The sequence below is a fragment of the Gnatocerus cornutus genome, chromosome 10 (genome assembly GCF_029298725.1).
Source record: "Gnatocerus cornutus isolate USDA-ARS CGAHR chromosome 10, icGnaCorn1.1, whole genome shotgun sequence".
Lineage (NCBI taxonomy): Eukaryota > Metazoa > Arthropoda > Insecta > Coleoptera > Tenebrionidae > Gnatocerus > Gnatocerus cornutus.
In genome coordinates, this window is record NC_142242.1 from 4947924 (window position 1) to 4975247 (window position 27324).

Consider the following 27324-nt stretch of genomic DNA (forward strand, 5'->3'; position numbering starts at 1 on the left):
TCAGATTGGAAAGATATGAAGCACCAATAAATGAGAGAATACAGGCAGGAAGATCAACAACAGACCAAATATTTATACACCATCCAAAAAAAAAGCTATGAACAAAAACTGAGTTTGCATATGCTCTTTTAATCGACTTCAAGCAAGCATGCGATTTGATCATCCGCGAAAAAATGTTTGAAGCGCTAGAGAAACTAAAAATCCTAAAAGCATTAACAAGTAAGGCAGAAAAATAAAGAAATTGAAAACAGGATACTGAAGGGAAAAAACGTATCGCTTTAAAAATTACAGGGATGAATTTCACCCCTCAGAAAGGGTTAACTTTAAAAAGGTATAATTACGCGTGTGTTGTAAGTTCCCCTCCCAAGCAAAATGGACCTATCTTAGCCTTTTTTGAAAATGTATCTCAAAACACCTCTATTTCGTTTTCGTTGGCCCATTCTGTTTGTATTTATCATTATCGTTTCGCTAAGTAATCATAAAAATTCGATAAAATTCTTCTTTTTAGTCCAATTCATTTTTTAAAGCTAAATAACCATAATAAAAGACAACAGAGATCCTAAAATACAATAACATATCAAGTTTTATATTAAGTGGTCATCGCGGCTGGATCCTGTTTACAAAAAATGTCAACATAAAAATCAATAACCAAAAGATATGATTGTAGTTTTTCAAAATAACTTTGATGTCCCGAAGGATTTTATTTTTAGATTTGACCACAGACCAGACATAGCAGGTAGCCTATTATTATGACAGAAACCACAGTACCAAATTAAGCTACCAAAGGTCAGGGGCGCCGGATCGTAATGTCTCAAATTAATACCTAGAATTTTGAAATTCCATTAGGGAAAGTCGCAGGAACAACAATAGAGCCCGTATTTTTGCCAAAAGTTGTTACATTGGTAATTTACGAGACGACTAGAATTATTTGACGATATCCGATAATATATTGTTCATTTGAAATCTATTCATGGGTGTATTCAAGGTGTTAAATTTAATCATTGCTGCGTGGGTGCATAGATGAAAGGAAATATATTTAATTTTTTTATAGGACATCCACCGCCGATTGCAGTCAAGCAACGTTGCCCCTTTCGTGGTCATTATGAAACGCATCACATCATACCTTGGTATTAAGTTTGTTCAGTATAAAAGAACTCGCGTAAGCATGCGGTACTCTTTGATGGTCAGTATCACGTGCGTCTTTCTAATAGTACATATTTTGAAAACGCGACCTTGAGTGTGTTATCTCAAAAAGCGCTTTAGTGAATTGTTTAAGGGTGTAGTTTAGTGATAAAAACCACAAAATGATTACTTTATATAAAACCATCAAAGGAACCACAAAACACAAGAGGAAAAGAGAGAACAAAGGGTAAATAAAAATGTCATGTAATAAAATTTTCGATAGACCTATATTGTGTAACTACAAAAATGTAATAAAATACGAAAGTGTGAACACATAAACATGAAGCAATTGATTAATTAAACAAAAATTGTTCGCCCTAATTCACATTTGTTGGGATTAACTAACTGTATCTAAACATATTCACATTTTGTGCGTGGTTACTATTATTAAAATTCCACATCCACGACATTTAAATGTGAAGGTAGAACTCGTCAGGATTGTAAGAATGTCTTTTCCTACAGAATCTAACAATTAATAACCGTGCAGAGATTGTAAACAATTTGCTTAATGAACAAAACCACCGAGCTTCTTCATTATAATTTATCAACAGTTAACAATGCAGTTAGAATTCAATCTAGTTCTATGACCTAGAAATATTAACAATAATTAAAAATCTGCCAAACGAAACCATTTGAGTTATCGTCGGGATTACTGTAATAATCTGCACGCGATCTGCTACGCTGCTGCATTGAAAAATCATTTTGTCATTATGATCATAGAAATTTCTATCAGGTTTCTATTGCTAAATTGCTTTGTGACACTTATCTAATTGAAATTAATGGCGATTCGCTTTGCATAAACTGCATACAAAGAGATAAAGCAGTAGCAGGCATGCAAAGAAGAACAAAACTATTTTGCCATTTCGTACAGATATTACGCTGTTGCAACAGCACCAACATACAATTAATGTCACCGATAATAGATCAATAAGTAATTGCACTACGGAATTTTGTTCCGGAAATTAAATTAAAAAGATTGCAATTAGCTCCCGAAAAGTTTAATTTAATATAAGCATTTTAACGAAAAACGTGTTAATTTTGCTTTTATTTCTGGGTCAATTATATATTTAATTACACGTGTAATTTATAATTTTAGGTGCTTTCATATTTTATGCATAAATTGTCTCTTCTGCTGAATAAATCGTGGATATATTTAAAAAATTCTAAACAATTTAGAAGACTAAAATATTATCTCAGTTTCTGAGAGTCTAAGAATAGTAAAATATGACAATTTCCAATCAGTGTGTCTTGTGCTGGCTGTCTGCTTCATTATAAAGCGAAAAAACGACCTCAGAAGTTAGCAAAGTAATTTATAGCTAATGAGCACCGCATAACTTAAAATAGCTGGACCAGATTTGGGTGCTTTGATTTAATTTGCGAAGCGAACTAGTAATTTTGTCTTTTTTTCCGATGGTGATGAAAGTCCGTTGAATCACCGAATCTGTGCAATATTTCGTAATTTTGCCAGAATTAGGTATTACAAATATATCCAAGGTGAATGAAATTGTGCTATAAAAATAAACAGTCCTTGTGTCTAGAACTACTGATTTTTTATTCTTCCAAAAACCAGTCCAATCTTCTTAATGGTGCCATTAAGTCAACCCGCTTCTAAAGAAAAAGAAAAATTCAGTGCTAACCTGTGGCTGTAATTTTCTCGCGATCTCTTCATATGTGAGAATTTCGCGCATACCTCAACTAAAACAACATTTTTGATTTGAACGTGTCATGATTTTGTAGTTTGATAAGAAGATTATAAATATATTGCATTACAATGCAAAACTACTGAACGAAATGTACACATAAATAACGTTTACAATGTAGTAATAGAATACATCTGAATAAATAAAAAGGGCATTGACGTGTCACCTACCGTCAAAAAATTTCAACGAGTGGCTACAACGTACGAATCTTGGATCTCCGACGGAATATTTATGTTCCCAACATATTTTATAGCTTATAGCGAATTAATACTGATGGTATTTGGTTCATGTTGGCAAAAAACAAGTGGTTTCTTGATATCGCGTTTTTCCAAGATGACATCACCAAAATACTACCAAATTAAAAAAAAATATCCTTCGACTAAAGATAATGATGAGAATGAGTATTGAATGTGGGCGTCCGATAAACGCCACAAACTTATGACAAATTTTAATTACGGTATTGGGAGATTCCTCCACATCATCTTTGAAAAGGTCGTTCATTTTGCAACGAAGGCCGTTAAATTGAAACCGGACCATACAAGATGAATCAATTATACCTGAAATATTACAAAATTTCTTGCTACTCATACTGACTAAATTCGCTTTCGAAATGATCGCGCCTTTGATAATTCCACTTTCATTACTGAAGATGCACTAGAATGCAGGCGTGGACAAAAACAAATAAGAATAAGAAAGAAGCAATAAAAATCGCGAAAACACTTATTTTTATTCAAGTCATCCGCCGCAAAGTTATCAGAATGATAAATTGTGTAGTTATTTTTAAAGGTTTAGAGACATTTTTCCTCGGACTGCGGTTGTTACCAGGAGCTAATAGGTTTAACAAAAACCACTGACAAGAAAAAATATTTATTTCTAAATGAATTCCTAGAATATTTCGACTAGTTTTTGAGCTGTTTAATTTTTGCACGGGTTTACGAATATTTGCAATGGATTTTCAGCGTAAATGTCAACCATGAGCAATCAAAAACCTTTGCAAACATTCTGTTTAGTGGGAACAATCAACACAAATATTTGTAAAGATTTCTTGGTGAATAATTATTGTAAGTCACTAGAATTGATTCGTTTAGCTAATTTTTAGCTTTGGGTAAGATAAACTACAGAGAACAGCTGTAAACACTTAAATAAGAAAAAGATAACAATCCATGTTTGTTTAATGAAGACGAAATTGTCTTTTGTTGGTGTCAAAGACACAAATGAAAGAATTTTAACCTCGGAATGGTGGACGTTTAAATTTGACATATAAAGATCAAGATCGAAGGTTGAAGAAACGAAATCTTCTGTATTATTGCTATTAAAAATGAAACATCTTTATATGTATATGTTAAGGTCAATTTGTAGGGATGTCGGCACCTTGTGATTAATGCCTTCCAAATATATCTTTAAAATAATTGGGAAGACAGATCTTTAGAGAACAATAAGTCAAAATGACATTCTACAAATTGGTATGATTACAGGAGATACAGGTTGCGCCTGCCGAGAAAGTCAGTAACAAAACAGTTGACAGGATTAAGTACACATTCCTCCAGCTTCAGAGACCATACAGTGAGCATAAATCGTTGACCCGTGACATTAAATTTAAGCCTTTATAATTGCATAACGAAGAAAATTCAAATAATTTTTGGTGTTGTATAGTAGTAGCGCGCATTTTAAATCGAAGCTGGTTACATCGTCTAAAGACACCTTTTCTAGTGTCACAGCTGCTGTAACCGAAGTAGCAATGCCTGAGGCACGAAAAATGCCTTGCCTCGTTTTAAGTCGTTCGACTCTTAAACCACTTTCACTTACTTAATCTACTGACCAACTTGAGCAAAATACTAGTGATCATGTCACATGCCCTGCAGAAAAATCCTCAATCATTGGATTTTTTCTAAAAGCACTCAAGCAGTGAGCAAGGCAATAAATTTAAATTGATCCTTTTGATCTGTTTATCTCTGTAAAAACATTTCGCCTGCTCGTTCAATAATATATATCAGGAATATGTGTCCTAATCGAAAACTCGTTTTGAAGATGTATCATGCAAAAAAGACAAGTACTCGACTTCTTTATGTAGATTTGTTCGTTGCGTTGACCTCATGTATTTTTAACCACGAGCACTTGCGCTTTCCAAAAGCAAAAAGAACGATTTTTTTACAAATTTATTGTGTTTGCTCGTGGTTCTTGGAGAACATTGCGTGGAACGGAATTTATGGCATTCACAAAACTAAATAGCTTTTAGTGTAATTTCCGAATTCAGCAGGTGTGTGACTACAATAAAAAACATTTTTTTCCTCATAAATGCGAATATCTTTTCATGGACGTATAAATAAAGTAAAGCAATGTTTATTGACTTGCCCTATTCGGAGAATAAAGTCTAGAAGAGTTGTTTATGACAAGAAACACCAAGGAATGGTGCAGTGTTAACAAGCCACATAATGTTTGTTATGTTGTACTCTGATACAGAGGTGTCGACAAATTCAAAGATTATTTTGCTTGCTTACAAGGAACCCTGCTATTATTACCACACCAAAAAAATCAATATTTGTGACTGGATTTCGCAACACCTCTTTTTTTTTCAAAAATAACACTTTCAGTTTTTTTATGTACGTGTTACTACTTGTACACTTTCAAACATATTTGAACAGAAAGTTCTAGAACCCTAATTTAATTAAAGATGTGTCGACCAACGTCAGTACTGTACCAGACACTTTCCAATAACCATTTTTGGCTTCAACGCCGCTGTAATCAGATTACAAAACAAACTTTGATACCACAACTTCAAGTCAATAAAAAGAAATAAGTCAGAACCAGAAAAAGCAAACAAGCAGGAAAACTACATGGATAAAATATAGTAATTACTTTTCACTGCAAAAAAGTGAAATCAACGGAAATTCAAAGAAAGGGGATCCAGATTTTGATATTTGTGATTTCTCGAAGAAAATCAGAGCACCTATTTTCCTTTTTGTTGGCGGAATCGATCATAATGATGAGCAATAGAGAAATCAGTTTGTGGTTAAGAGTGTCACTTATCTATTGGAAAACGTGAGTATTTCGACAAAAATCTTTTTGGACTTAAGGCAGTTACGGATTTAGCGGTACTTATCTTGATAATCTTAGAGAACTTAAAAAGTATCTTAGGCCCAATTTATTTAAACAAACTGGACCCAATGGGATTCAATTAGCCCTCAGGCCAAAGTGATAACTAACTGAACTATAAAGACAGACTGTCATAAATCAAACAAGTGATTCGTGCTCTATTAATTATTCTGATTAAATTGATCCAGTTCGTGCAAATATGACGTAGATTTTTAAGGTGCTAATCCTGGCGCTGCACTAGGATAAAATCCAGTCTAAATTTCTTTTGCCTTCCGCCCTTTAGCTGTTGATCGCACTTCCCGTAATCGGGTGGTCCCCGGAGTCCGGAGTCTGGAAAAAAAGAAGAGCACTTTGCGCCTGTACATTGGATAATTAGTCTCGTCTGTCTGCCGCAAGATGTCGAGCCAATTTCAATATAACGCAGCAAAAAGAAAGTGGCTTGTTTGTCACTTACCTTGTAAACAGTTAGAGCTGGGAGAGGTAGAGGCCTAACCCACTTACTTGCGACGTCATAATGAGCTTTACGTCAGGCAAGTTTGCGCGCGCCGCCATCGAAAGCGCGCTCTAAACCGAATGTTTTCTTTATTCTGCTGTGTGGTAGATGTGTTCCGGAGCGCCGCGACGGTCTTTCGTTTTTTCGTGGCACGTGATAGAATTTGTGCTCAACATGGGTTTATTTCTAGTGCAGTGATTGTTACCTTTTATCTGGATTATTCTTTTCTTTTTTCTGCTCCTTTCTGTATTTGGTAAGTGCCTTGATATTACTCCCACAACAATGCAGAAAGTACAATAAGTTATATGGCACTTTCTTGAAGCAGATTCTTACTATGGTTCCTAGTTCTGAGTACTCATTGTAAATGCTAGATATTCACCCAAGAAATGTTATACTCGTACGTTCATTGAATTGTAATTATAACATATGCATTCTGAGTTGAAAGTCAGAGCTGTCACTTCATAGCACTAACTGTGAGTCGAATATGTAACAATATGGGAATAAGATAAAATCCGAGTTGTATTTACGATCCCAAAATCCTGCTTCTGTTCTAATCTTTCATTGAAATCTCCGTTGCTGCTAATCGTCTCTCCATGTGCTTTGCTCTATATTTCCTGCCGTTACTAATATAAATTCAATTCGGTGTCTGCGGTACCGAACAATTCATGTGGAAACAATGGTACCATGTGATGGAATGATCTTTGAAAAATTTCAGTGGTCGTACTTGAAACTCCGTGCAAGGTCTAATGCTCTAATAACTTCCGAACGATTTTTCTGGTCTAATTAAAATCGACAATGTCACAAAAACCACGTTCCTTTTTCTTTCAGAAACATGAACGTGACGCATTTATCTGACGGATGTTTCGAAAATGATGTTTTGTGTTCATCAGGGACGTAGCTGTATCCTTAGTATGTAACATCCTAGTACTCGAAAGTGTCAAAATCTGTATTTCAGATTTCGTTACAAAGCATCTCACACAATCAATGTGGGAATGATTCGGTACCTATTCTGGTTACTAAATAAAAAGTACAATTCTCCATTGAAATTCACCGCGTTGTGAAGAATCTTACTAGTGAGCGCTACTTCTCTGTGCCACTACATATCTAACAAGGCTAGCCAAGTTTCACTCGTTTCACCAACTCTCTCGCTAAGAAATAAATATACACCAAATACATGATACCGTACTTTCAATTAGTTAATAATATTCATACGTATTGATGCTGGATCAATATTTCCAACCTAGATACTCTGCCAAAACCGTTCACTGCCAAATTTCAACATTCATGGATAGAAATTGCTCCTGACCTGAAATTTTCAGCATTTCTAAAGAAATGTTTAGCTTTTCACCGGATCATTAACACTAATAAACCCCGATGTTCAAAGATTCAGGGTCATTTAAAAATAGCTTACACTTATGATCTACTGATGTTATAAGAATGACAAAATTAAAACCACCAGATAACCTTTTATGTAATTGTTTTGCTTTTCCACGAGGGTCGTGTCGTTTTCTATGATCTGGTTCTTTCAAATTTGAATGTAATTAAAGGACCAGTTTGTGACGTCAACTAATTGCCAACCTCATTTTTAACATTCAATGAAATTGTGATTAGATAAAATGGTACTTTGGTACTTCTTTGCTAAATTCGTATTGTTTAGTCGCGGAATTAGTTATTTTCTTGTGAATTCGTGTTTCCTGACGTCATTCATGCATGTAAACAACCATAAACAGACAATAAAATCCCTAGATGTTAACGACACTTCTACATGCGGATACCCTTGTTTGTTCTTCTTTGCTTTCTTATTTTAATTACACGATAATTGGTGACTCCCATCTTCAGTGACCTTCCATAAGATGGGAACACCCACTTATTGGTAAATTTACAGTAAAAGAGCCTACATGCACAGTGAGTCATAATAAACTGGAAAATCTGTTCAGTGTATACAGTTCATCGACATAAAAAGACGGTTATATTTGTAAAATATGTAAATTTTCCCAAGTTACATTGTTATCAAACGAAATTGTAGGCGGAAAATTATATAATCTTGTCCTTCTGTTTTGTTGACAAGGAAACCTGTCGATTAACTGTTAACACGAAAACTATTAGATATCCATTTTTGCGTTGATGCCATGGAATTTATCCTTATTAGTTATATATTCTTCATTACATAAAATCACTTTCTCTTCAAAATTGTTTACTTCACTGCTTCCAAAAAACATATCAAGTTAGGTCATCCGTTAAATAGTCCTTTTGATGTGGTCATTGCCGAAAAGTGTCAATAAATTTGAAAAAGTTTCACGATTTTTACGGTGAATTATAGTTCATTATTCTTATAATTTTTTGTGGTTCTTTACATCATCGATTTATATTACATATTTAATACTCTTACAGAATACCTCCTTTGGCTCTACCGTTACCAGAAACTCCTTCCGAAATGGTTTCCCGTCGCAGGATTCTTTCACGTTCACGTGACGATTTGCACATGGATTCCACATTTCAACCACAAGAAGACGAAGAAGACGTTTGGTATCAAAAGGACAAACTTTACAAGGTAGGAAAAGTGAAAATCAAAGACAACGGTTCTCCCATAATAAACAATTTAATATTTCAGATTGATGTCAAAGATCACTAGAAAGTTAATGTCGTTACTACAAAAATCATTTCCTTTGATGTAAATTAAAACGCGCGAATTACAGTTTAATAAAATAAAGGGATTTTACGTTTTAGTGTCCTCAAGGTTTGACAAAGTCGTTAATTGTTATTCCGTGTTCAAGAAAATCAACAATCGCGCTTTTTGTCGCTTTTAATTAATTATCAATTTGTGGACAAAATTCAACGCGGCGCGGCGACACGAATCTCCAAATGCGTTAAATTTAAATAACAATAAACTCGCGAGTTAACTGTAAACTCCAACAAGTAGGCGATAATTATTTGAACTTGTCTGTCCAAATTCGACTTTATGCAATTTAGTTACATTATCTGCGTGGGTTTAACGACATTTTGGGCACGTCATTATTGGGAGAGATTTTCAGTCCTCCCAAGAAAAAAAATCGTTCTCAATGCCGCTTTTCTGTTGCAGTATGATGCACGGACGCTTTCGTAACAAACTTCCGTTTAAAAAACAATGTACATATAGTTCCGGTGATCTTCAGAATGTGAAGAAAATACTAATCAATCTTCTAAAGACACAAAAACCGCTAGGATTGCCAATATCGTCGAGTTAATTTTAAACAATTATTATACATAGTAGCACTAAAATTTAACGCTTGCGATTATATTTGGGAGGAATAAAAAGCGTAAAATTTTTTAATTATTTTTTCACAGTACTCTAATCTTCGCGCAATTAAATTTTAATTTTCAGATATTTTCCACTTACTGCGAGTTTATTGAACTATTACACACAATGGGATAATTTTTTACTAATAAAATTACCTTTGATCAATTTTTTTTCACATCATTCTTGCGTTACATGATCTTGGGAAAAGTATTAAAAATGATAAATCTAAATCAGTGACGGTTGTAAAATTGTATAACTATCGTTATTATAAAAATTAGTTCATATTTAACATGGTGATTTGAGAACGTATCGTGGAAATAAAATAGAACGAGCTCAATGAGATAACCGACAATATATTATGCTTTCACTTTTGAAACCGAGACAAGAAGTTTTTAATCAGCCATTGGTGTTATACTTTGAAGAATTCAAATTAGAAACGTACAGATAGATATTATATTGAGCCTATCTGTCTAAATCATGGATTCAGTTGCATGGCTGGGGTCATTGACAACGTTTGCTCAACACAGTGATAATAAGACAACATTGCATAGACGTGTAGAATTTTAAGGAAAATATTCGGTGAAAGTTATTTTAATAGGGCATAATATATTAACCTACATCGGTATACTACCGATAAGAACACGCTCTTATTACGAATTTCGTGTATGTCCATGCCGACGGTCTGAACAGTGGTCTTGACATTTGCAGAGTCCCTGACGACCGACCAAACAACTTTCACAAAATATGTGATTTAAAAGAATATTTTGATTCTCGGACGATATTAAGACAGTTGCCCTTTTCGGTCATTAGTAAGAGACTTCTTAAACGAAGAAGAGTCGATTAGAAATGAAACTGCGTCCGCGTTGTGCAAGACGATTTTTTAAATGTCAAGAAGTTTGACATTTTAGATGTTAATTTTATTAAAGAGAAGTTCATCATAAAATTATTTTCCTAATTACATTACCATATTTGCGTGATTGTGCCTTAGCCTCATTACGAGCGTGCCTTTCATATATGTAGAGAGAATTTATCGTTTCGTAGTACTGTGGTGGTACCTATTTTTAACAGGGAGCAAAACAGATTATTTAGTGTTGCTAAGTACTGAAGTCAATTACGCGTTACGGCATTTTAGCCGTTACTCTGTCGTCCTTGTAATAAGTACCACACACTCACGTTTGAAATATTTTCGAACGTACCGTTACTAGATCAAATATGTTTGATAGTTCTTACGAATGATGGAGTAATATACTATGTGAATCATTGTCCTGTGAGAACTACAGGAATATTGTGCAAGTAGTAAGAGTTTTTCTAGTTAAGTCAAAATATGCAATTTTAATACACTGCGTTGTAGTCTACATGACGATCACGAGGTCAAGGCAGCATAATGAAGAACTGAGAATGAAGAATGCCGTTTCCCTTTTCATTAGCAAAAACTTTCAACACCTGCTGCAAATAATATTGGTCAACAAAAAAGCGCTATAAGAGAAATTTTCATTTCAGTTAGTCTAATTCTTTTTCTTTCTTTGCTATTACTAACTTTTCTTTTTACACTTGACTGCTCTGCCAAATGACTATAAAAATGATAAATCCACGAATATGAACCACTTCTTTTGTGTTTCGATTTTTATCACGTCAAACGCTCTGCTAAATTTCAATTCATTACCATTTGTTATACTACATCAGATAAACATTTATCATAATAAATGTACCTACATAATAGCAAGAGGTTGTTCTTGTTCTCCTTGTATGTACGATTTTTTCAACGAAACAATAAAATCAACTTCTTTTATTGTAGCTGAGGATCATAAATATTTTCATTATAATTTTCGTTAGTCAGGATCAGAAATCGCACAAAGAACGATGCCGTTGGTGCATGATCTGTCACGCTAGCGTGTTTTATGAACATAAGTCCCGAAAATATTACTGATACTTAAAAATATTTCGGACTTGGCTACAATTAATCAGATTTCGGTGATGTGATCACTTTACACTGTCAACGCCGGATTAAAAAAAAAAGGATTTCAGTGCTTAAAAATTAGTCACCAGTGTTAAGAAAGTCTGTTGTCAAAAATTCCCACAGAAAGCAAAATCGTTCTAGTTCACAAATTTCACTTTCGTTGATTATCTTTTCGTATTGTTTAGCAACGTCTTCAACACCTCTGAAAGTGTCTCCAGTGTTGATTATAGTTTCATCGATTTTAGCAATAAATTTAAGAAACGATGCGTGCCACTCTCACTTTCGCAAATCTCATTGTTTTATTTTATTCTACCGTTAGAAGCAATAGTATTGCGATAGGAATAGTCTCATATCGGTTGCAGTTCGCTAAATATCAAATCCCGTAAGGGGCAATGTCGATGGGATGTCGTGACATGTTGTCGTGATTCACCCATTGGTAATAGCGCAGCAAAAATGGGTGGAAAAATGATAAGAAGCAGCGATTTGTGGTATTTTGTTGCTTTATTTTGGAACAATAGATCCGTGAAAAAAATGTTATAATTTATTGGTTACGACCTCAGTGTTGTATAAGCGTTTCAAATTGTGCAATTATTGAATGTATGTCCCTTTCTAACTCGTGGCTGCTCGCCTAATTTCAATTTTCAAAAAAAAGTAATACAGAGCCGGTTTTACTCGCTGCAAATGATAGTTAACTGTTCAACTGAAGTGTGTTAGTGGTATTTCCGGTAGTTTTTGCATCGACACGGAGCAGTAATTCAACAATAAATAAAAAAGACTTAGAAAACAGTACATCATCATTTTAGTACAGTTGAACCTTTCACCAGATTTGAACATTTTTTACGACACTCTCTGGCGACAATATCTTGTTAGTACCGTTTCAAGCACCTCATAACTGTTTCTTTGTTGCAGGATCACATCCAAGAAGTGCTAGACAAATGGACACAGATCGACGACGAAATTTGGGCAAAAGTGATTGTTCTAGAAAGAAATCGGAGAGTTGCAAAAGCTTATGCGCGAGCTCCAGTTTTGACAGTCAATGGATCCGACGATGGATTTGACGGTTTCCGGTAAATATCTTTGACAAAAACCAAGGTTGAAATATTGTGCATAAGCGAAAGCATAAAATGGGTGCGAACTTATTGCAAAACAGTTGTTCTATAAGAGACTGCCACTGGCCATGTAAACCTTTCTAATCCACACTGCGAACTCGTGACGACATATAATGATCACAAATCTCGACTTAATTGCGTTATGCGCTATATATGTCCACTAATATCTAGAGCATTTTTCAGGGTTTTTAAATAATATATGCATCCCGGGGATTCTTCCAACACGCAACTTTAATTTATAACATTGCAAGCACCATTAATAATAATTAATATCCTTTTTAAAGACCGCTCAAGAAACGAGTTCTTTCTTATTAATATTTGGTGAAATTATTTATGGACCATACAAACGATAACAATAAAAAAAATCCTGTGTTCAAATTTTCCTCGTCATGACGATAAAATGACACAATCATTATTAACAGAACGCTCATTTGGATTTTCATTAATCATCATTCTTTTGGCGCGTTTTCTATTTGTAAACATGATAATATCGACTGTGGCAACGATTTGTTTCTGTCGTTAAAATTAAAAATCACTGTATAACATGTCAGTCTAGTAACATCCGGCTCGATAGACCATTTTTTCCAAAAATCCCAAAACCACCGCGTCATCGTCATCTTTCAAAACCTCATTTATTTTCACTAAGTGAATAAAATTTCGAAGCGACGATAATTATATTTGCGAAATTGATGTGGCCGATACTAATCTTTAAGCGACGTGTAATATTCGGTTCGGCCATTAACAGACGACTCCCACAGATGCTTATTTTAATAACCGAGCTCCGAGAAACACGTTGTTATTTTTTATACTAATTAGATTTCGAATAAAAATCTTTCCAATGTTATCTGCCAACTTAATGTAAATACCTTTTAAATTTACAAATCTGCCGGTTTTTAGTGTTGTTGAACCGCGATAGAAAATAACCGAGCAATCTTAGCTACCCCGTAATTTTGAAAATTGTATTTAGGTCATTACGCCATAATTTTCTATTATAGTATGTAAATCGGTTAGTTCCCAGAAAATTGCACCAATTAATTAAAATTAGATTAAACGGATTGAGAATGTCGGAATCGCTGCGGTTTGCTGAGATTTTAGTCTCGCAAGGCTTTGCGAAATCATAATGTGGTGTGAAATACCAAAAATTTTGCTACGAATTTAAATGCTCACTTGAACTAAAAATTCAAATAAATGTGCAAATTAGGATCTGAGGAGCGGTTTCTATAACATTCCGATCGACGCTTAGATTTGAGGCATAGTCGGATGAAATGATTGGAATTTAAAGTAAACGATATTTGCTATTTAACTACGAACTGGATGACCTTCATTTAATGCAGTTATAATTATTGAAAGTAATGTTTGTGTCTTCATACTGGATATTAAACGAATAACGGTGTCTAATAGCGGAAAATTGTTTCGTGATTAATAGAGTAGTGTGTTGGTGCCTTATGCTTTTTGCGGTGCCGATGGTACCACATTCTTCGATTACTGAATTTGCACATGACAAATTGAATGGGCGCCACTGTACTATACTATTCTCTAAAGAATGTACCATCACTCAGCTACAATGTTGTTTGTAAAAATGACAGATCAATGTCAAAACATTAATTTATGAGGATAGAGCTTTTATCTGTGCTTGATTATAAATTCCAATCTTTGGATAAGCGACACCGATAGGTAAACACATTGATGGTGGCGAGGTGCTACCATCTGTTCTTTATTGGTCTTATTATTTCTTTCTCAATCTTTCAGTACCTGGCGATTTAGAAGTCCCACAAAAGTAATAAAAGTTCTTAGTTGTCAAGTGATGTTATTCAGGATATAGTGAGTTCGCTGGCCAAAGACGCCTTTGCAATTACACAAGGTCGTCTAGTCTGGGTAACGCAGATATTTTTATCAAATCCCGTTCGTATAGGAAACATCACACTATTCAAATGCCAATGAAATTACGTAAAAACAAAATACCTCCATTGTGTGACAAAACAATTTTTCCATCAAGAAAATTAGATAGTTTTCTAGATTACCTTTCTCAACTTAAGACATTTACTGACGCCAGCGCAAGGACATCTACGTTCTCATGACAAATTTATTTGTGTTTAATGACACAAAGGGCGAAGGCTTCTACCAACTTTACCAAGAAAGACATGCTATGATTTCACAAAATTCCGATTCACACGGACTAGCTCCATGAAATTGGTACATCGTCATCCAAGGTTGTTCTGGGTTTAACGCCAGCTTCATTGATTTGTGATACATAATTGAAACACAATGAACAAGACAAAATTACGACCAGGACAAAATTGTTTCAAACACTTGTAAAAGGTTGCTTGAAACCTGAAGTATTTTGCTTAACATAATATGATAAATATTCTCCACCTTCAGTGTTATATACAAACATTTATATTATACCGTAGTGCCATTATACAGCCTACGGTATTCAAATTGCGTCATCTACAGTGGGCTAGATCGATATCGTTTTTTACTGATTTTGATTGAGCACTAGTACCACCCACCTAAACTAGCTCACACTTTATAGACGTGGATTTTGAGTACCACGTCAATTTTCCTTGTCACTCACTGTCAAAGCATTCTTCCCCGCTTCAGGTTATTAACGTTAAAAGTTCACTTTATTACGTCGTTGCAAACAACGATTACACATGACATTTACGAATAATTCTTTTTTATGAACAACTCCATTTACGCAAATCTTGTAGAACTGCTCATTTTAAAAATAAAGGGAAAGTTACGACTCGTGTGAATTTCCTTAAAACCGAGAACAATACGAAAAAGTTTCGCAGCCACTTGGACAAAAAATAATTAGTCATTATTAACAAATTGATTTAAATTCTAGGAAATTAGCTTAACGAATTTTTTCACACGCATGACCAGGAAATGTGTCGCATTCTGGGGTTCCAAGCCTGTCGAGTGCTAGAGACCAGATATCAAATGACAACGTCCCAGACGCTGATAATTGGCACTTAACTCCAAAGAGTTATTTTCAGTTATCAGAAGACGATTTTCAAACCGCGCATTGTGGCCAAAAAAGGAAAAACTGCTAGCCACTTATTTTAGAATGCATACCATTAAAACGTTAGGAATTGAAAAGAAAAACCTTGAATAACAAATAAAAATATTTTCGTTTATCACGAACTTTCACTTAATTGAATATTTTCGGAAATAAAAATCAGTTCCTGTACATTAAAATTCGTCTAATTATGCAGAAGTCAAAGATCAAATTGTGGCAAAATTTCCCCATGTTTGCATAACTTGGTGGTTTATTTTGCTGCATGTCGGACATAACGGGTTGTTTCCAAGGCTACTCAGTATCTATTTTACTGGAGAGTTCGCACCACCACTTTTGTAAATATTGGAAGTAATGATCTCATTCCCATTCTAAATGAACACACATTGCGGCTTTTAACGCGGTCAAATATTTATTTTTGAAGATTAATGAACCTTTTCTTTTTTTCCAGAATTGGTTTGTGTGGTTTCGACAATCCAATGCGGGATCAAAAAACGGAAGAGTTCAAACGACACATAGGACACGTAAGTAGAGAGACAATTATTCAAGCAAACGGTGACACAAATTGTAGGGCGTGAAAATAAAAATGGACGATGCTGGTAACATTTTGATAAAACGGGTGTCGAAATGTAATGTCTACATCAAAAACACGGGTCAAGACGACGAAAACGCGATAGGAAATGAAATTTTGAAGCTTCCGAATTGTGCGTTAGAACCGGAGAAACCCGTGAAGCTTTTCGACATGAAAAAATTCCAGTCAAATGTAAACCATGAGCTTCGGCGGGCTTATCCGGATCGTCGGAGATTAGAATGTCAATGTCTAAGTGCGATTGCGTTTGTCAAATCGGAGCCAGAGTTGTTGGAGTGCCCCATTTGGGTGCTTATTATCAATGTGGTTGCCATGGACATGCTAAAATCCAAACTTCCTCCAGGTAGTATTTTTGGAGTCTTGGCGCCGCTGATGATTGTTAATTCCAGTGCAACGTGTAATAGACATCAAGAACAGACCACGCATCCCCATTCCAGATGAGGATCCCTACAGCGTTGCAGGTAACGGTAGCGGATCATCGGGCAGTTCAGGTTTCGCGGGGGCGAGCAGTGTGGCGGCCACTAGAGAACAACTCCTTTTGCAGAGCCAACAACACGCACAACGTCGCAGTGAGAAACCACCTAAACTACCACCCCGCGAGAATATGTATCCTCATGACATACCTAAGGTTTGTCTTTCTTGTTTATTTTCTCGCCAGCATTACAGCCTTTGTACGCCCACAACTATAATAAACACATAAATTTCTAACCCGTAATAGAATCTACATGACCGTTACTGAATAGATGCTATCAATTTTAATTATTGCCTACTAACTGTGTACAGCGACATACTCGCACTTTTTCATGAGACATGTTTGCAAGCATCCACCATCAAAATATTCTTTATCATTTTGCACGACAGCCGTGAAAGGAAAACAAGATATTTCTTCTAATAGCGACAGCCACCTTGGTACTAATGCTTGTAACGATGACAACCCCCAGTTTCAAACATCTAAAAGTAGAGGCAAATTCAACCCATGGCTGCCCACCCAATTACCGAGTTTCACTTTTAATTGCAACTTCTCTTTTTGTACCTTTTTTGTGGCGAGCAGTATACATTACGCACTCTAATAACCACTTTAATTACTCCATTATTTCATGAAAATAATTCCGTTAAAGTATTCCCAAAAAAACGTAATAAAATTTCTACCGGGAGAAAGTATCAAATTACCCGAATTTTCAACTCCTTTTACTTTTTACAGCCCGATTACGACGACAATGATCACGACAGTTCCAATAGACTTAAACCTTTCCATTCTTCGCGAGGCAAGGAAAAATCAAAAGACAACAAAAAATACGGTGAGTCATTTTTTCGTCGCCACGGAATTGTGTGGATTTACCGGCAATTTGCTGCGTTGAAATCGAGTTGAACGAAAAAAGAACTTGATGGAATGCGAGTCTGAGAGGTTTTCGTTTCAGATGATCCTTATTATTGTGGATTAAGGGCTCGGGTACCAAATTTCGTAGCTAAATCTAAAAAGGAACCTACGCCTTCGAAGAGGTTCTCGGTTAGTCAACAGGTTCCACCTCCTATTCCTATGATGCATCAACACCATATGAATCCTCACAATATGCACCAACATGCGATGTGGCATACTAGAAGTTTTGAAAGCGGAATAGGTAAGTCGGAGAAAAAGTGGAAGATGTAATTTGACTGAATTTGGTTAGATTCCGATGCAATTGAGTCACCCTACAACCAAATTTATGGAAGATTACCAATACCAACGAGGGCGTATATCCCCAATCAATCGCGTACCATGTATATTGGTGAATGGGACTAAAAGTGTGTACATAAACTAGTGTTTTCTAATAATTATTCGGCATTGGGCGAAGTTGCTCTGTTTTCTAACGTCGGGCGCAAATCGCAATGCATCTCCAACAAGACTTTAGCTCTACATCTACCGGCACTAATTTTATTGATACTGCCACTATCTTGTTTATAGACTTTTTATAATGTATCTATATAATGTATGTATCTTTTTATACTTAAAATCCTTGTAAATAGTTACAAGATACTTAATTTAAGTAAGTAAACTTGATAATCTATTTAAAATACTCAGTAAGATATTACTAAGATATTATACAATTTGGAGACGTGTATAGTACTTTAGTGATTTTTCGAATGAAATGTGATTACGTTACGCATAGTCAAAATGTTTATATGGCGCTATATATTTTTGCAAGTTGTATATGATACTTTTGTAATTTACGCAATAAAGGTGACGGATGTAAACAATCAATTCTGTCTTTTTTTTCCTTCCCAATCTTAAATTTACCGCTCTAAAGCATTCAATCAGTAACCTTTACAAGGCCGCTCCGACCGAAACTAATTTATTCAGCGGCTGCACCCTATTAAAAAACATTGCAAAGAAAGGCGATGAGATATTGAAAACTTTATTGTACCTGAACCACAAACTCAATTACATCCCCTAACTCCTGAATTGAATAAATTGAATAATTATAATGCACTTGTTTACCGTTTCGTTCACATTCAATTCCAAAATCTCATTGCTTTTCTAATTCTGCTTTGTTGGAAGTCGATTCTGCGAGAGGTATCCACGGATGATGCGGTTTCAATGCCAAATCAACAAAAGATTGTTGTTTTGTTTATTTTGCGAATTATTCGATCGACATTGAAATCTTGCGCACTCTTACCAGGACGCGGAAAAATTGGAAATCGAACCTATTTATAGGAGAAATAGTACGATTTCTAATTACAAAAACTCTGTATTTAGTGGGATTTTCCTTACATTTCAAATTGATATCGTCAAAATCAGGAGCTTCCAAAAATTACTTTATTGTGTCTTAATGGACGTCTTATTGTTTTTTAATCACACCTCCATCATATCAATAAAATCACTTTTACTATTTAGTACATTCCAAATTGACTTTGGTGGCGACCATAATCCGAAAATATGCAAATTGACATGTTTTTGGAATGTTTAAATTCTTTAAACCAGATGTATAAAAAAACGACCGGAAGAGAAAAATCAAAATAAAAAAGGTAAAATAATTATTTTTGAAATAAAATCAAAACTTCTTGATATAATATCTAAGAAGAAACATAAGTATATAGAATATACACAATATATTTTGTTCCCTAGTAGTGGCCATTTTAAATTTTCGCGCTCTTATTTACCGACCGCGCGGTGAAGATGCCTAAATTACCAAAACGTCAGCCGACGTCAAATATGACAAACGTCAAAATTCTAACCTCTTTTAGCTTGTTTACAACAAGTTTTTTCGCAAAGATTCTCAAGGAACGTCTTCTAAAACGACTCTGTTTAGTAACTGTATACTTATTTTTTTCATTAGTTGTCTTTTATCAGTGAGTGGGATCTGCTCGTTGCACTTACATCGGTGTCAAATTTTGCACGATAACGGCGTTTTTATGGGGAAATAAAGATTAAATTCACGTGAATGTGTTATAGGATAGGTCGGTGGAATAGTTTTATTTGTATATGTAGAGTTTGGGTCTTGAATGTGAGTTTATGAAAATGTGTTGAGCGATGAGAATAAAACAGAAATTTGTTATTATCTGGGAATTATGTTGGGATTAATTTTATTGTTTGATCAAAGGTTTAAGAACAATAAAGGGAAATATAATAAAATTTTCTGCAAAGTGTTTTATTTGTAAAAAGCCTTACATACCTTTATTTACATCAAACTACATTTTCCATCTTTCAAGTGCAACTAAGCAAGGAATACTTGTTTTGCTAAGTTGTACAAAGTGACAAAATGATGTAAAACAAATGAATTGAAGAACAGAAAGTAAACAATGGAAATGTGGAGATCTGGAGAAGGGAATATTAAGTGAATTCTAATTTAAACAAACTTTATCCGGAAACAAAGAATGCAGGAGATAAATATACAATGTAATCATAAATTAACAATATTCCTAACAGTACTCTCACATTGCATGTTTTTATTATTAAATGAGTAAAAAACATAGTAATTCTATCTCATAACTGAACTGAGGAATACATATAGTGAAAGAAATAAAAAACTGAGTAGAATAGTTATGTTTATTACTTTTGGCCTGTGAGGCGCACACTTAATTGTCCATCGCGTATCTGCGGGTCCACTCCTTGGCATTCCTTATAGCTTCTGATTCATTCACTTTCCACAATTCGGCTACATCATTAGCTAAAGGATCATCAGGATTAGGAGCACTTAGCAAAGCTTGAATAGATAACAAAACGGTGCGAATTTGTAAAGCTGGACTCCACTTATCCTTTAAAATATCTAGACAAATCCTCCCCAGCCGGTCGATGTTTGGATGATATATTTTCGTAATAAACCTCACTTTTGGGGCTGACATTGGATAGTCTTCAGGAAGAAACAATTCTAACTTAAAGAGACCTCCTTCAAAGGGAGAGTCCTCAGGACCGGTCACAATAACGTGGAAATAACGAGCATTGCTGTCGTCGGGTACTGCACTAATTCCCGGCACTGGTTCTTGCATTAAACGTTGCGTTTCTTTAATAATTCTGCGTGGTAAGGCTGCCATTTTTGCTTATCGAACCAATAACTCGTCTACTTTTTGGTATCAATTTATCACTTTACTACTAACTTTAACCTCAATGTTCCAGAAATTCAGTAAATGCAACGAACAACACCACACATCATAAAGAATTTACACAATTTTACTATTTTTTTATAGACAGAAAGCAACGGACACACTCATATTCCTCGATTTTCATTCGCCTTCCTTGTCGCTGTCTAGCTGCAGAGCACCACTACACACTGCGCATGTCCACACCAACGCGCCAAATTCAAAAAACTCTTAAACACTCCTCACCAATTTCAATATTTTTCATTCGTATCGCTTAATAGCCTATAAAAACTAAACTGTTTGTTATTCCACATTCCAACGTGATTATAATTTTAGCATTCATAAAATTCGGACCACAAAACAATTCCCCGAAACCAATCAATCAATAATTCGCCAAAATCATACAACAGTTCATGGAATCGATTATTGGAGTTTCATTAATTCACTTGCTTTTTTACATTTATTTGATGAATTGGGATGAATTGTACTTTCCCCCATGGGTTTTTTTTTGTTGATTGGTTACGTGACACTAAAAAGTCGTAAAAATCTAAGGAAAAAGATTTCTTATCACAAATCTTGGTCACCTTGCTGCTATTTTAAAAACAAATATAAACAAAAGACGTAAGCAAAATTAAAATCCATTGTTTCCTGCACTTAAAGTGAGGAAACTGAGGTATTACGTTCTCTGCTCCTACCTGTAAAGATACAAAATCCTTTTTATTTCGAATTCTCTCAGTTTCAAGTTTTCAAATTTTCAGTCTGTGATAATAAAAATCTTAAAAATATTTAGAAACAGTTTCAAATAATAAAAAAAAAAATTATTTGGTATACAAGCAATAATGATGAATTTACAAACACAGGTCATACTAATAAGAATGGCATGTTTTTCAACTGTTTCTTGATTAAAGACATGACGAATTTAGCACTGCTTTGTTAGTCAATATGGTTATAATTGTAAAATTCTTAATAATTAAATCACGGCTGCACAAAAATACTTATTTTATCAAAATGTGAACTAAAACAAATAATCGCATCATTCTTATCTTGTATCAATTTTATTTGAAACTCGCTACGACGGCAAACAAAAGTTTGGTCGGTGATTTTCAGTTTGCCCCTAGAAAATCAATACACTCCCAACCTCCACATTGCAGACTCTTTTCACTGTGATACAAATACTATAAAATGGGCAATTATTTTACGGTTAACATGGAAGAAAACTTTAGACGAAATGAGAATTTTATTACTGAAATGAACACTATTAAAGTTGTGGTTTCCTGTCTTTATGACTTTTATTTGAAGCCTAATTTTAGATCGAGAGACAAATACAATTGCGAAAACAATTACGGGACCGTTTGGTGGCTTTAGAGATTGCGAAAGCTCGAGAGCTTTTCTATTGGTATGGTTCTTTTTACTTCATTAGTTTTGCTGGACTTGTTGCTACGTGAGTATTACAAATGAGTGTTGTAGTAGATGGGACCTGTCTGTTGCAGATACAGCCATAAAAGAAGACTGATTACGCTTCTACCGCTCATTCCAATGACATTTATCACAGCTTACCAAGCAGATATGGCATATGGAAATAAAATACATAGGATACTAGGTGAGTTGGAATTTTTTACTTTAAGAGCCAGTGTGTGGTTTTAGTTGAAGCTGAACATATCATGCAATTTGAACAAGATCTTTTGGCCTTACCTCTTGGAGTGCCAACTGCTGCATCTATCGATTTAGGAAGAATGGAAAAGAATGAGAAAAAACTACATCCACTATTGCCTCAAACGTAACTATTTAATTGTAGTTTTTAAGTATCCATCAATTTTCAATTATGGTTGTTCTATTGTTACCTATTGTGATGAAGTATTTATACAGACAATATTGCTATTGAAATTACAAATTGGTTGAATAAAGTGTGTTCAAAAATTAGTAAATAGATTTATTTTCAACATTGCATTACATGGAATGAGACTCAGTCTATAACGCACTTTCAAAGTGTCAAACATTTGAAAATTTTGCGCTTCTTCAAAAAATAGCATAGACGATCTCACAAGTTAAAAAATTAAAAAATCAACAATACAAACTGGAATGACAACATTTTACAGAACTATAAAAATTCATATCACCTTTTTAAAATACCACACTTATTATACTGTGAGCAAATACAATTATTATAAAAGTTGTTATAATACACAACCAATATACAAATACTGAATCTAAGTAACTTACTCATGGTAATATTGGGCAAACATAAGGCAGCTAAGGCTTAACATCCACAGCAATGTGTTGTGGATTCAGTTGGTTTCGGAGTGCCGCGACTAAAAATTGTGAGCAATTGGCAACGAACTCTGAAAAAACACAACTAGATATCATGAAAACAAACAATTCTGCTTACTTTGCGCGAATATTTGTCTGATGCTGCACTTCTCCATCACAGTTCCATCTGCTAGGGGCATCAATTGCACGAAAACAGAATTCCCTAGCAGCGTAAGTTTCAACAAATGGCAAGTCGTCAACAGTCTGATTATTACTCGACAAGCGTAATAATAGTCTCAGATTATTAATAACAGAAGTATGTCTAACTAATACTAGATGAACATTTCCATCACCCAAGTGACTATAAGGTGCGATACCTTTTGGACTTTTGTCACATGAACATGTGATGTTAGCACCACTGACCATAAAAAACTTCCCTTTTAGAGTATTCCATTGCTTCTCGGATTTATCACAATTATTGCTTTGTGTTGAGAGGCATGATTCACAAGCCTCGTAACATTTTGACGGAGTAGTTGGGGCAGAATCGGCAAAAAAGGCCACCTCGCCTTCGTAACCTCGATTAGCCATCAGTTTCTTAAAACCTACAAAAACCGATTTGTGTATTGATCTTAAATTAATTAAAACAGTTCGGGTGATGTAACACGAGAACCTCGAAATTGTGTATAAAAAAAATCGAAACCGTTTTTGCTCCTTAGTGTAAATATTTTGATTACACTCATGAATATCGTTAAACTCGTCATTTTTTAATAAACAATGGGGGTAACGACCGTCATGTGTAATGTCGTTTGCCTACCTTGGCTGAAGGTGAAACCAAAGTACCTTATCAATAATCGTACCACAACATTCAAATAAAAGGAAAATTAAGTCCACGCATAATTAAGGCCAATTCAAGGTTAATATCTGGTCGTTAAAATATAATTTTCATGTTTGTCAGGTAGATACAATGGCTTACCTGAGTAGTTATATCTATTAGGACCCATCCACCTGTATTTATCGCTATGATAAGCGACATCTCCTAAGTATCCATAGCTCAAAACACTTGCATATAATTTTAATAGACTACTTTCATCATAGACTGATACTAAGTCAAGTCCTACTCGTTCACCCAAAATTATGTTTAAGACTGCAGTTGTGGGGTCAATTGTACCATGTAGACAGTAAACTATAGTATCAGTGCTCCCACCTGTAGTACTATAGTTTAGATACTAGGAATTTAGAAGGGTGTTACAAACCTGGGATTATACCAATGGGAATCTTTGGTTTTGGTAGCTCCTGCTGCATATCATCAGCGTCAATACCCAAGGTTTTACATTCTCTAAGTACAAGCCCATTAAACAACTCTGAGACTGTACCATCACCTCCTACACATCCAATAGAATCAAACATATCTAAATTGTGATTAAGAACAAAATCATGAATCTGGTTTTTCCTTTGTGAAATGTTAACAGTGACGTCAACACCAGCTACTTGGAAGAGTGGTTTCCCAAATTTCTCATAAATTTTTAAGGCGTTTTTCTTTCCACCAAAAGGATTAACAAACAAAAGCAACCTCTTAGGTCTATGAGTGAAATCTACAATTACCATTATTAGTAAAAGAAATAACTCAAGTGAAACTTACATTGCAAATGATTTTGTAAAGTTTTCACCCATGAAGAAACCTGGAGAGGGTCAGTATGTCTCAGGACAAGAGAATGATGCCTCCATTTGTTCTTTTCTTGTTTCTTGGCATAATGAATGGTGAAATAAAAAGGATCTATCACTTGTTCTTCTGAAGGATGTGCACTTTTATGGAAATTGTGCTGCACTGAGATAACATCCTCTAGAGGTAGAGTTTGCTGTTCTAAAACATATTTTAAGTTGTGACGCAAACTCTATGATGGTAACTCACCTAAAGGCGGCTTTTCATTGCCCCAAACAATGTTGCCTTTATGAAAAATCACTCGAATTTTCTTGTTTCCACTAAAGAAAGTAGTGAGAAGAACGGAATTTTGTAAATCATCAGACATTGTGAAAAAGTGAGAATTAGAGGTTTCTTTCGCCTGAGATTTAGATAATACATTACACTACATTATTAATACTGAATGTTACTTGATATAACTAATCTCATCGTCACATATTTAGATTTTTTATCTTCAAATCATAACATCGAACTGTTCACGCTGACAGGCAAACGGAACGTCAAATTCTAATTACCCAATCAGAGACAGGTAAAAGCGGCGCGTGCGCGATGACAACCGCGCGAATTTCAAATTTTTCCGAATGGGGAAATGAGTAAAAAAAATATTGTGAGTATTGCGACAATTTATTTGCCAAAATTAGTCTATAAGTTTGGAGACAAATAAAAAATTATTTGTAAGCAGCAGTCCATCTCTCTCCTATAAACATAGAGGGTACGATATTTACAAGGACATGTTGCTCTGAATACAAAAATATTTCCTATTCTGACGAAACTAACTATACATTTAGTTTATAAGTTGACATGGTCACACATCTACCACAATTTCAGAGTCCTCGTTAGATATATCGTCATCAACGTCTTCTTCATCTCCATCGTCATCTTCAAGAAGTTGTGTTTTCAGCACAAGATTTGTTGTGACAGGAACTCCAACAACTAAAAAATTATATTAATTATCTAAAATTTTTTATGGCGCCACTAACCATTATATGTCGCGTATTGCTGGTTGAAGTGATTGTATGTGTACTGAGAATCCACTTTAAAATTGTCAATCTCAATATTAGGTACTATTTGTTGTTCTAAGACGGGTTGAGAGCAATTTTGAGGTATCTGATATTGTACTTGTGGCATTTGTTGTAAAAGAGGCCTGACCTAATAGTTAGAAGCAATTGGCTTTCAATTCTTTTATACAAGTAAAAAAATTATTTCATTGAAGTTTAACTGTGATTTGTACTTACTTTGTTGCCATCAGGTCTGTGTGGGTTTCGACAACCCCTGCACTTACATTCAAGACATGGTTTGCTATCGACGTAGCAAGGGCACCTTTGTCCACAACAGGTTAATTTTCCTGGGGTCAAAGTAGCGTTACCACAGCGACAGCCCCGTTTTGGTTTACTTGAACATTTAACTGGTGGTTTCTTAAATACTGACTACAAAGACAAAATTATTAAACACTAAAATTTGTGATAATCATACCTTCTCTGTTATGTCTTTTTTAAATTGGACATTCTTTGGCTTACTTTCAGTGGACTCTTTTGACTTCCTCTTGATTGTTATCTTGTTTCCTGTCCCAGCAAACATGACTGAATACAAAGAGGTTCTATTTTTACTTAAACTGGAGTTGATAGGATTTTTTGTGTTGTTTACAGTGGACAATTGAAGCGTTTGTGTTGAAGAATTTGTGTATACACACGGTAAAATGCTATACGCAGACTTTGGCAAGCCCCCTTTACTCTCATACTCATCTTGGAATGCAGCCCCTTCTCTTATTAACCCTATCAAATTCCCTGCACCCCTTTCGACACCAGTCGCCGTTTGATTCTTCGCGGCTTGTTCTAAAAGTCCCTTGAAAATGCCTGATTTAACTAGCGCTATACACATTTTCTTATAACACTGCAGAAGAATCCGTAAATTTTTATTGTCACTGTAATCACTACAGTTTTTACACCACAGACAAGCAGGTTTTATCTTCTTCCTGCCTCCAATACATTTTCTACAAAGGTGATGTTGACAACGTCCCACAGTTGGAGTTAAAGGGTCCACCAACAAATTTCCACAAACAACACAACATAAAGAGTTCCTCAAGTATGGGACCAAGCGGTACAAATCTTGCCAAGTATTCGGATTATTCGGGTTTGACTTGAGTATTATTTGATTTGTCGTCACATATAAACTTGTTGAATTCATTATTTCGCCAAAATTTGTAAATTACAACTTCACAATAATATTGTTTAACATTTCAGCTGTCGTCTGTCAAGCTGACATAATTGTCAAAATTTGAAGTTTCTCTACCAACCTCATGGCAAAAAAACACCAGACCGCGGCGGCAATTCAAATCTAGTTTGATAATTAAAAAAAAACGAGCTGAGGGATTGTCCTCTTTCTTTGTTAAAAAAAACGATTGTAAC

At 34.9% G+C, this 27324-nt stretch overlaps 5 protein-coding genes across 6 annotated transcripts; 2 read left to right on the forward strand and 3 right to left on the reverse strand.

The window, feature by feature from the left end:
- The first annotated feature begins 1107 nt into the window (after positions 1-1107).
- Positions 1108-18658, forward strand: exp (expansion). Of its 2 annotated transcripts, none has more exons than XM_088047023.1 (9): positions 1108-1369; positions 8860-9019; positions 12612-12769; positions 16282-16354; positions 16402-16762; positions 16809-17047; positions 17621-17717; positions 17838-18038; positions 18087-18658. In XM_088047023.1, exons 1-9 carry the CDS (start codon positions 1305-1307, stop codon positions 18197-18199), a joined length of 1467 nt encoding a protein of 488 aa, XP_087903149.1. In that variant the 5' UTR covers positions 1108-1304; the 3' UTR covers positions 18200-18658. The 2 variants fall into 2 exon arrangements, with proteins under 2 accessions (XP_087903149.1, XP_087903150.1); XM_088047024.1 differs by lacking the exon at positions 1108-1369 and adding an exon at positions 6550-6721.
- Positions 18659-20029: 1371 nt separating this feature from the next.
- On the reverse strand, positions 20030-21046 carry LOC148167337 (ubiquitin-conjugating enzyme E2 N). Its single transcript, XM_088047044.1, has one exon. It carries the CDS (start codon positions 20926-20928, stop codon positions 20473-20475), a length of 456 nt encoding a protein of 151 aa, XP_087903170.1. The 5' UTR covers positions 20929-21046; the 3' UTR covers positions 20030-20472.
- A 787-nt stretch (positions 21047-21833) lies between these two features.
- LOC148167338 (plasminogen receptor (KT)) lies at positions 21834-22892 on the forward strand. Its single transcript, XM_088047043.1, has 4 exons — positions 21834-22236; positions 22284-22414; positions 22464-22573; positions 22618-22892. The coding sequence occupies exons 1-4, from the start codon at positions 22156-22158 to the stop codon at positions 22752-22754; spliced, it is 459 nt and encodes a 152-aa protein (XP_087903169.1). The 5' UTR covers positions 21834-22155; the 3' UTR covers positions 22755-22892.
- Cerk (Ceramide kinase) lies at positions 22889-25440 on the reverse strand. The gene is made up of 6 exons (XM_088047026.1): positions 25130-25440; positions 24860-25081; positions 24474-24812; positions 24194-24424; positions 23360-23822; positions 22889-23312 (listed from the first exon to the last, which is right to left on the reverse strand). Exons 1-6 carry the CDS (start codon positions 25245-25247, stop codon positions 23231-23233), a joined length of 1455 nt encoding a protein of 484 aa, XP_087903152.1. The 5' UTR covers positions 25248-25440; the 3' UTR covers positions 22889-23230.
- An 84-nt stretch (positions 25441-25524) lies between these two features.
- Positions 25525-27207, reverse strand: msl-2 (male-specific lethal 2). Its single transcript, XM_088047029.1, has 4 exons — positions 26393-27207; positions 26155-26346; positions 25900-26068; positions 25525-25852 (listed from the first exon to the last, which is right to left on the reverse strand). Exons 1-4 carry the CDS (start codon positions 27101-27103, stop codon positions 25725-25727), a joined length of 1200 nt encoding a protein of 399 aa, XP_087903155.1. The 5' UTR covers positions 27104-27207; the 3' UTR covers positions 25525-25724.
- Between the last annotated feature and the right edge of the window lie 117 nt (positions 27208-27324).

Coding starts and splice junctions, on each gene's coding strand:
- exp (XM_088047023.1), top strand. CDS start 1,305: ATGATTACTTTATATAAAACCATCAAAGGAACCACAAAACACAAGAGG. Junction 12,770..16,281: donor GATGGATTTGACGGTTTCCG/GTAAATATCTTT, acceptor CTTTTTTTCCAG/AATTGGTTTGTGTGGTTTCG. Junction 17,048..17,620: donor ATCCTCATGACATACCTAAG/GTTTGTCTTTCT, acceptor TACTTTTTACAG/CCCGATTACGACGACAATGA.
- LOC148167337 (XM_088047044.1), bottom strand. CDS start 20,928: ATGGCAGCCTTACCACGCAGAATTATTAAAGAAACGCAACGTTTAATG.
- LOC148167338 (XM_088047043.1), top strand. CDS start 22,156: ATGGGCAATTATTTTACGGTTAACATGGAAGAAAACTTTAGACGAAAT. Junction 22,237..22,283: donor CTGAAATGAACACTATTAAA/GTTGTGGTTTCC, acceptor GCCTAATTTTAG/ATCGAGAGACAAATACAATT. Junction 22,574..22,617: donor TAAAATACATAGGATACTAG/GTGAGTTGGAAT, acceptor GTGTGGTTTTAG/TTGAAGCTGAACATATCATG.
- Cerk (XM_088047026.1), bottom strand. CDS start 25,247: ATGTCTGATGATTTACAAAATTCCGTTCTTCTCACTACTTTCTTTAGT. Junction 25,082..25,129: donor CAATGAAAAGCCGCCTTTAG/GTGAGTTACCAT, acceptor AATATGTTTTAG/AACAGCAAACTCTACCTCTA. Junction 24,425..24,473: donor TCCCATTGGTATAATCCCAG/GTTTGTAACACC, acceptor ATAGTACTACAG/GTGGGAGCACTGATACTATA.
- msl-2 (XM_088047029.1), bottom strand. CDS start 27,103: ATGAATTCAACAAGTTTATATGTGACGACAAATCAAATAATACTCAAG. Junction 26,069..26,154: donor ACAGACCTGATGGCAACAAA/GTAAGTACAAAT, acceptor TCTAACTATTAG/GTCAGGCCTCTTTTACAACA. Junction 25,853..25,899: donor GCAATACGCGACATATAATG/GTTAGTGGCGCC, acceptor ATAATTTTTTAG/TTGTTGGAGTTCCTGTCACA.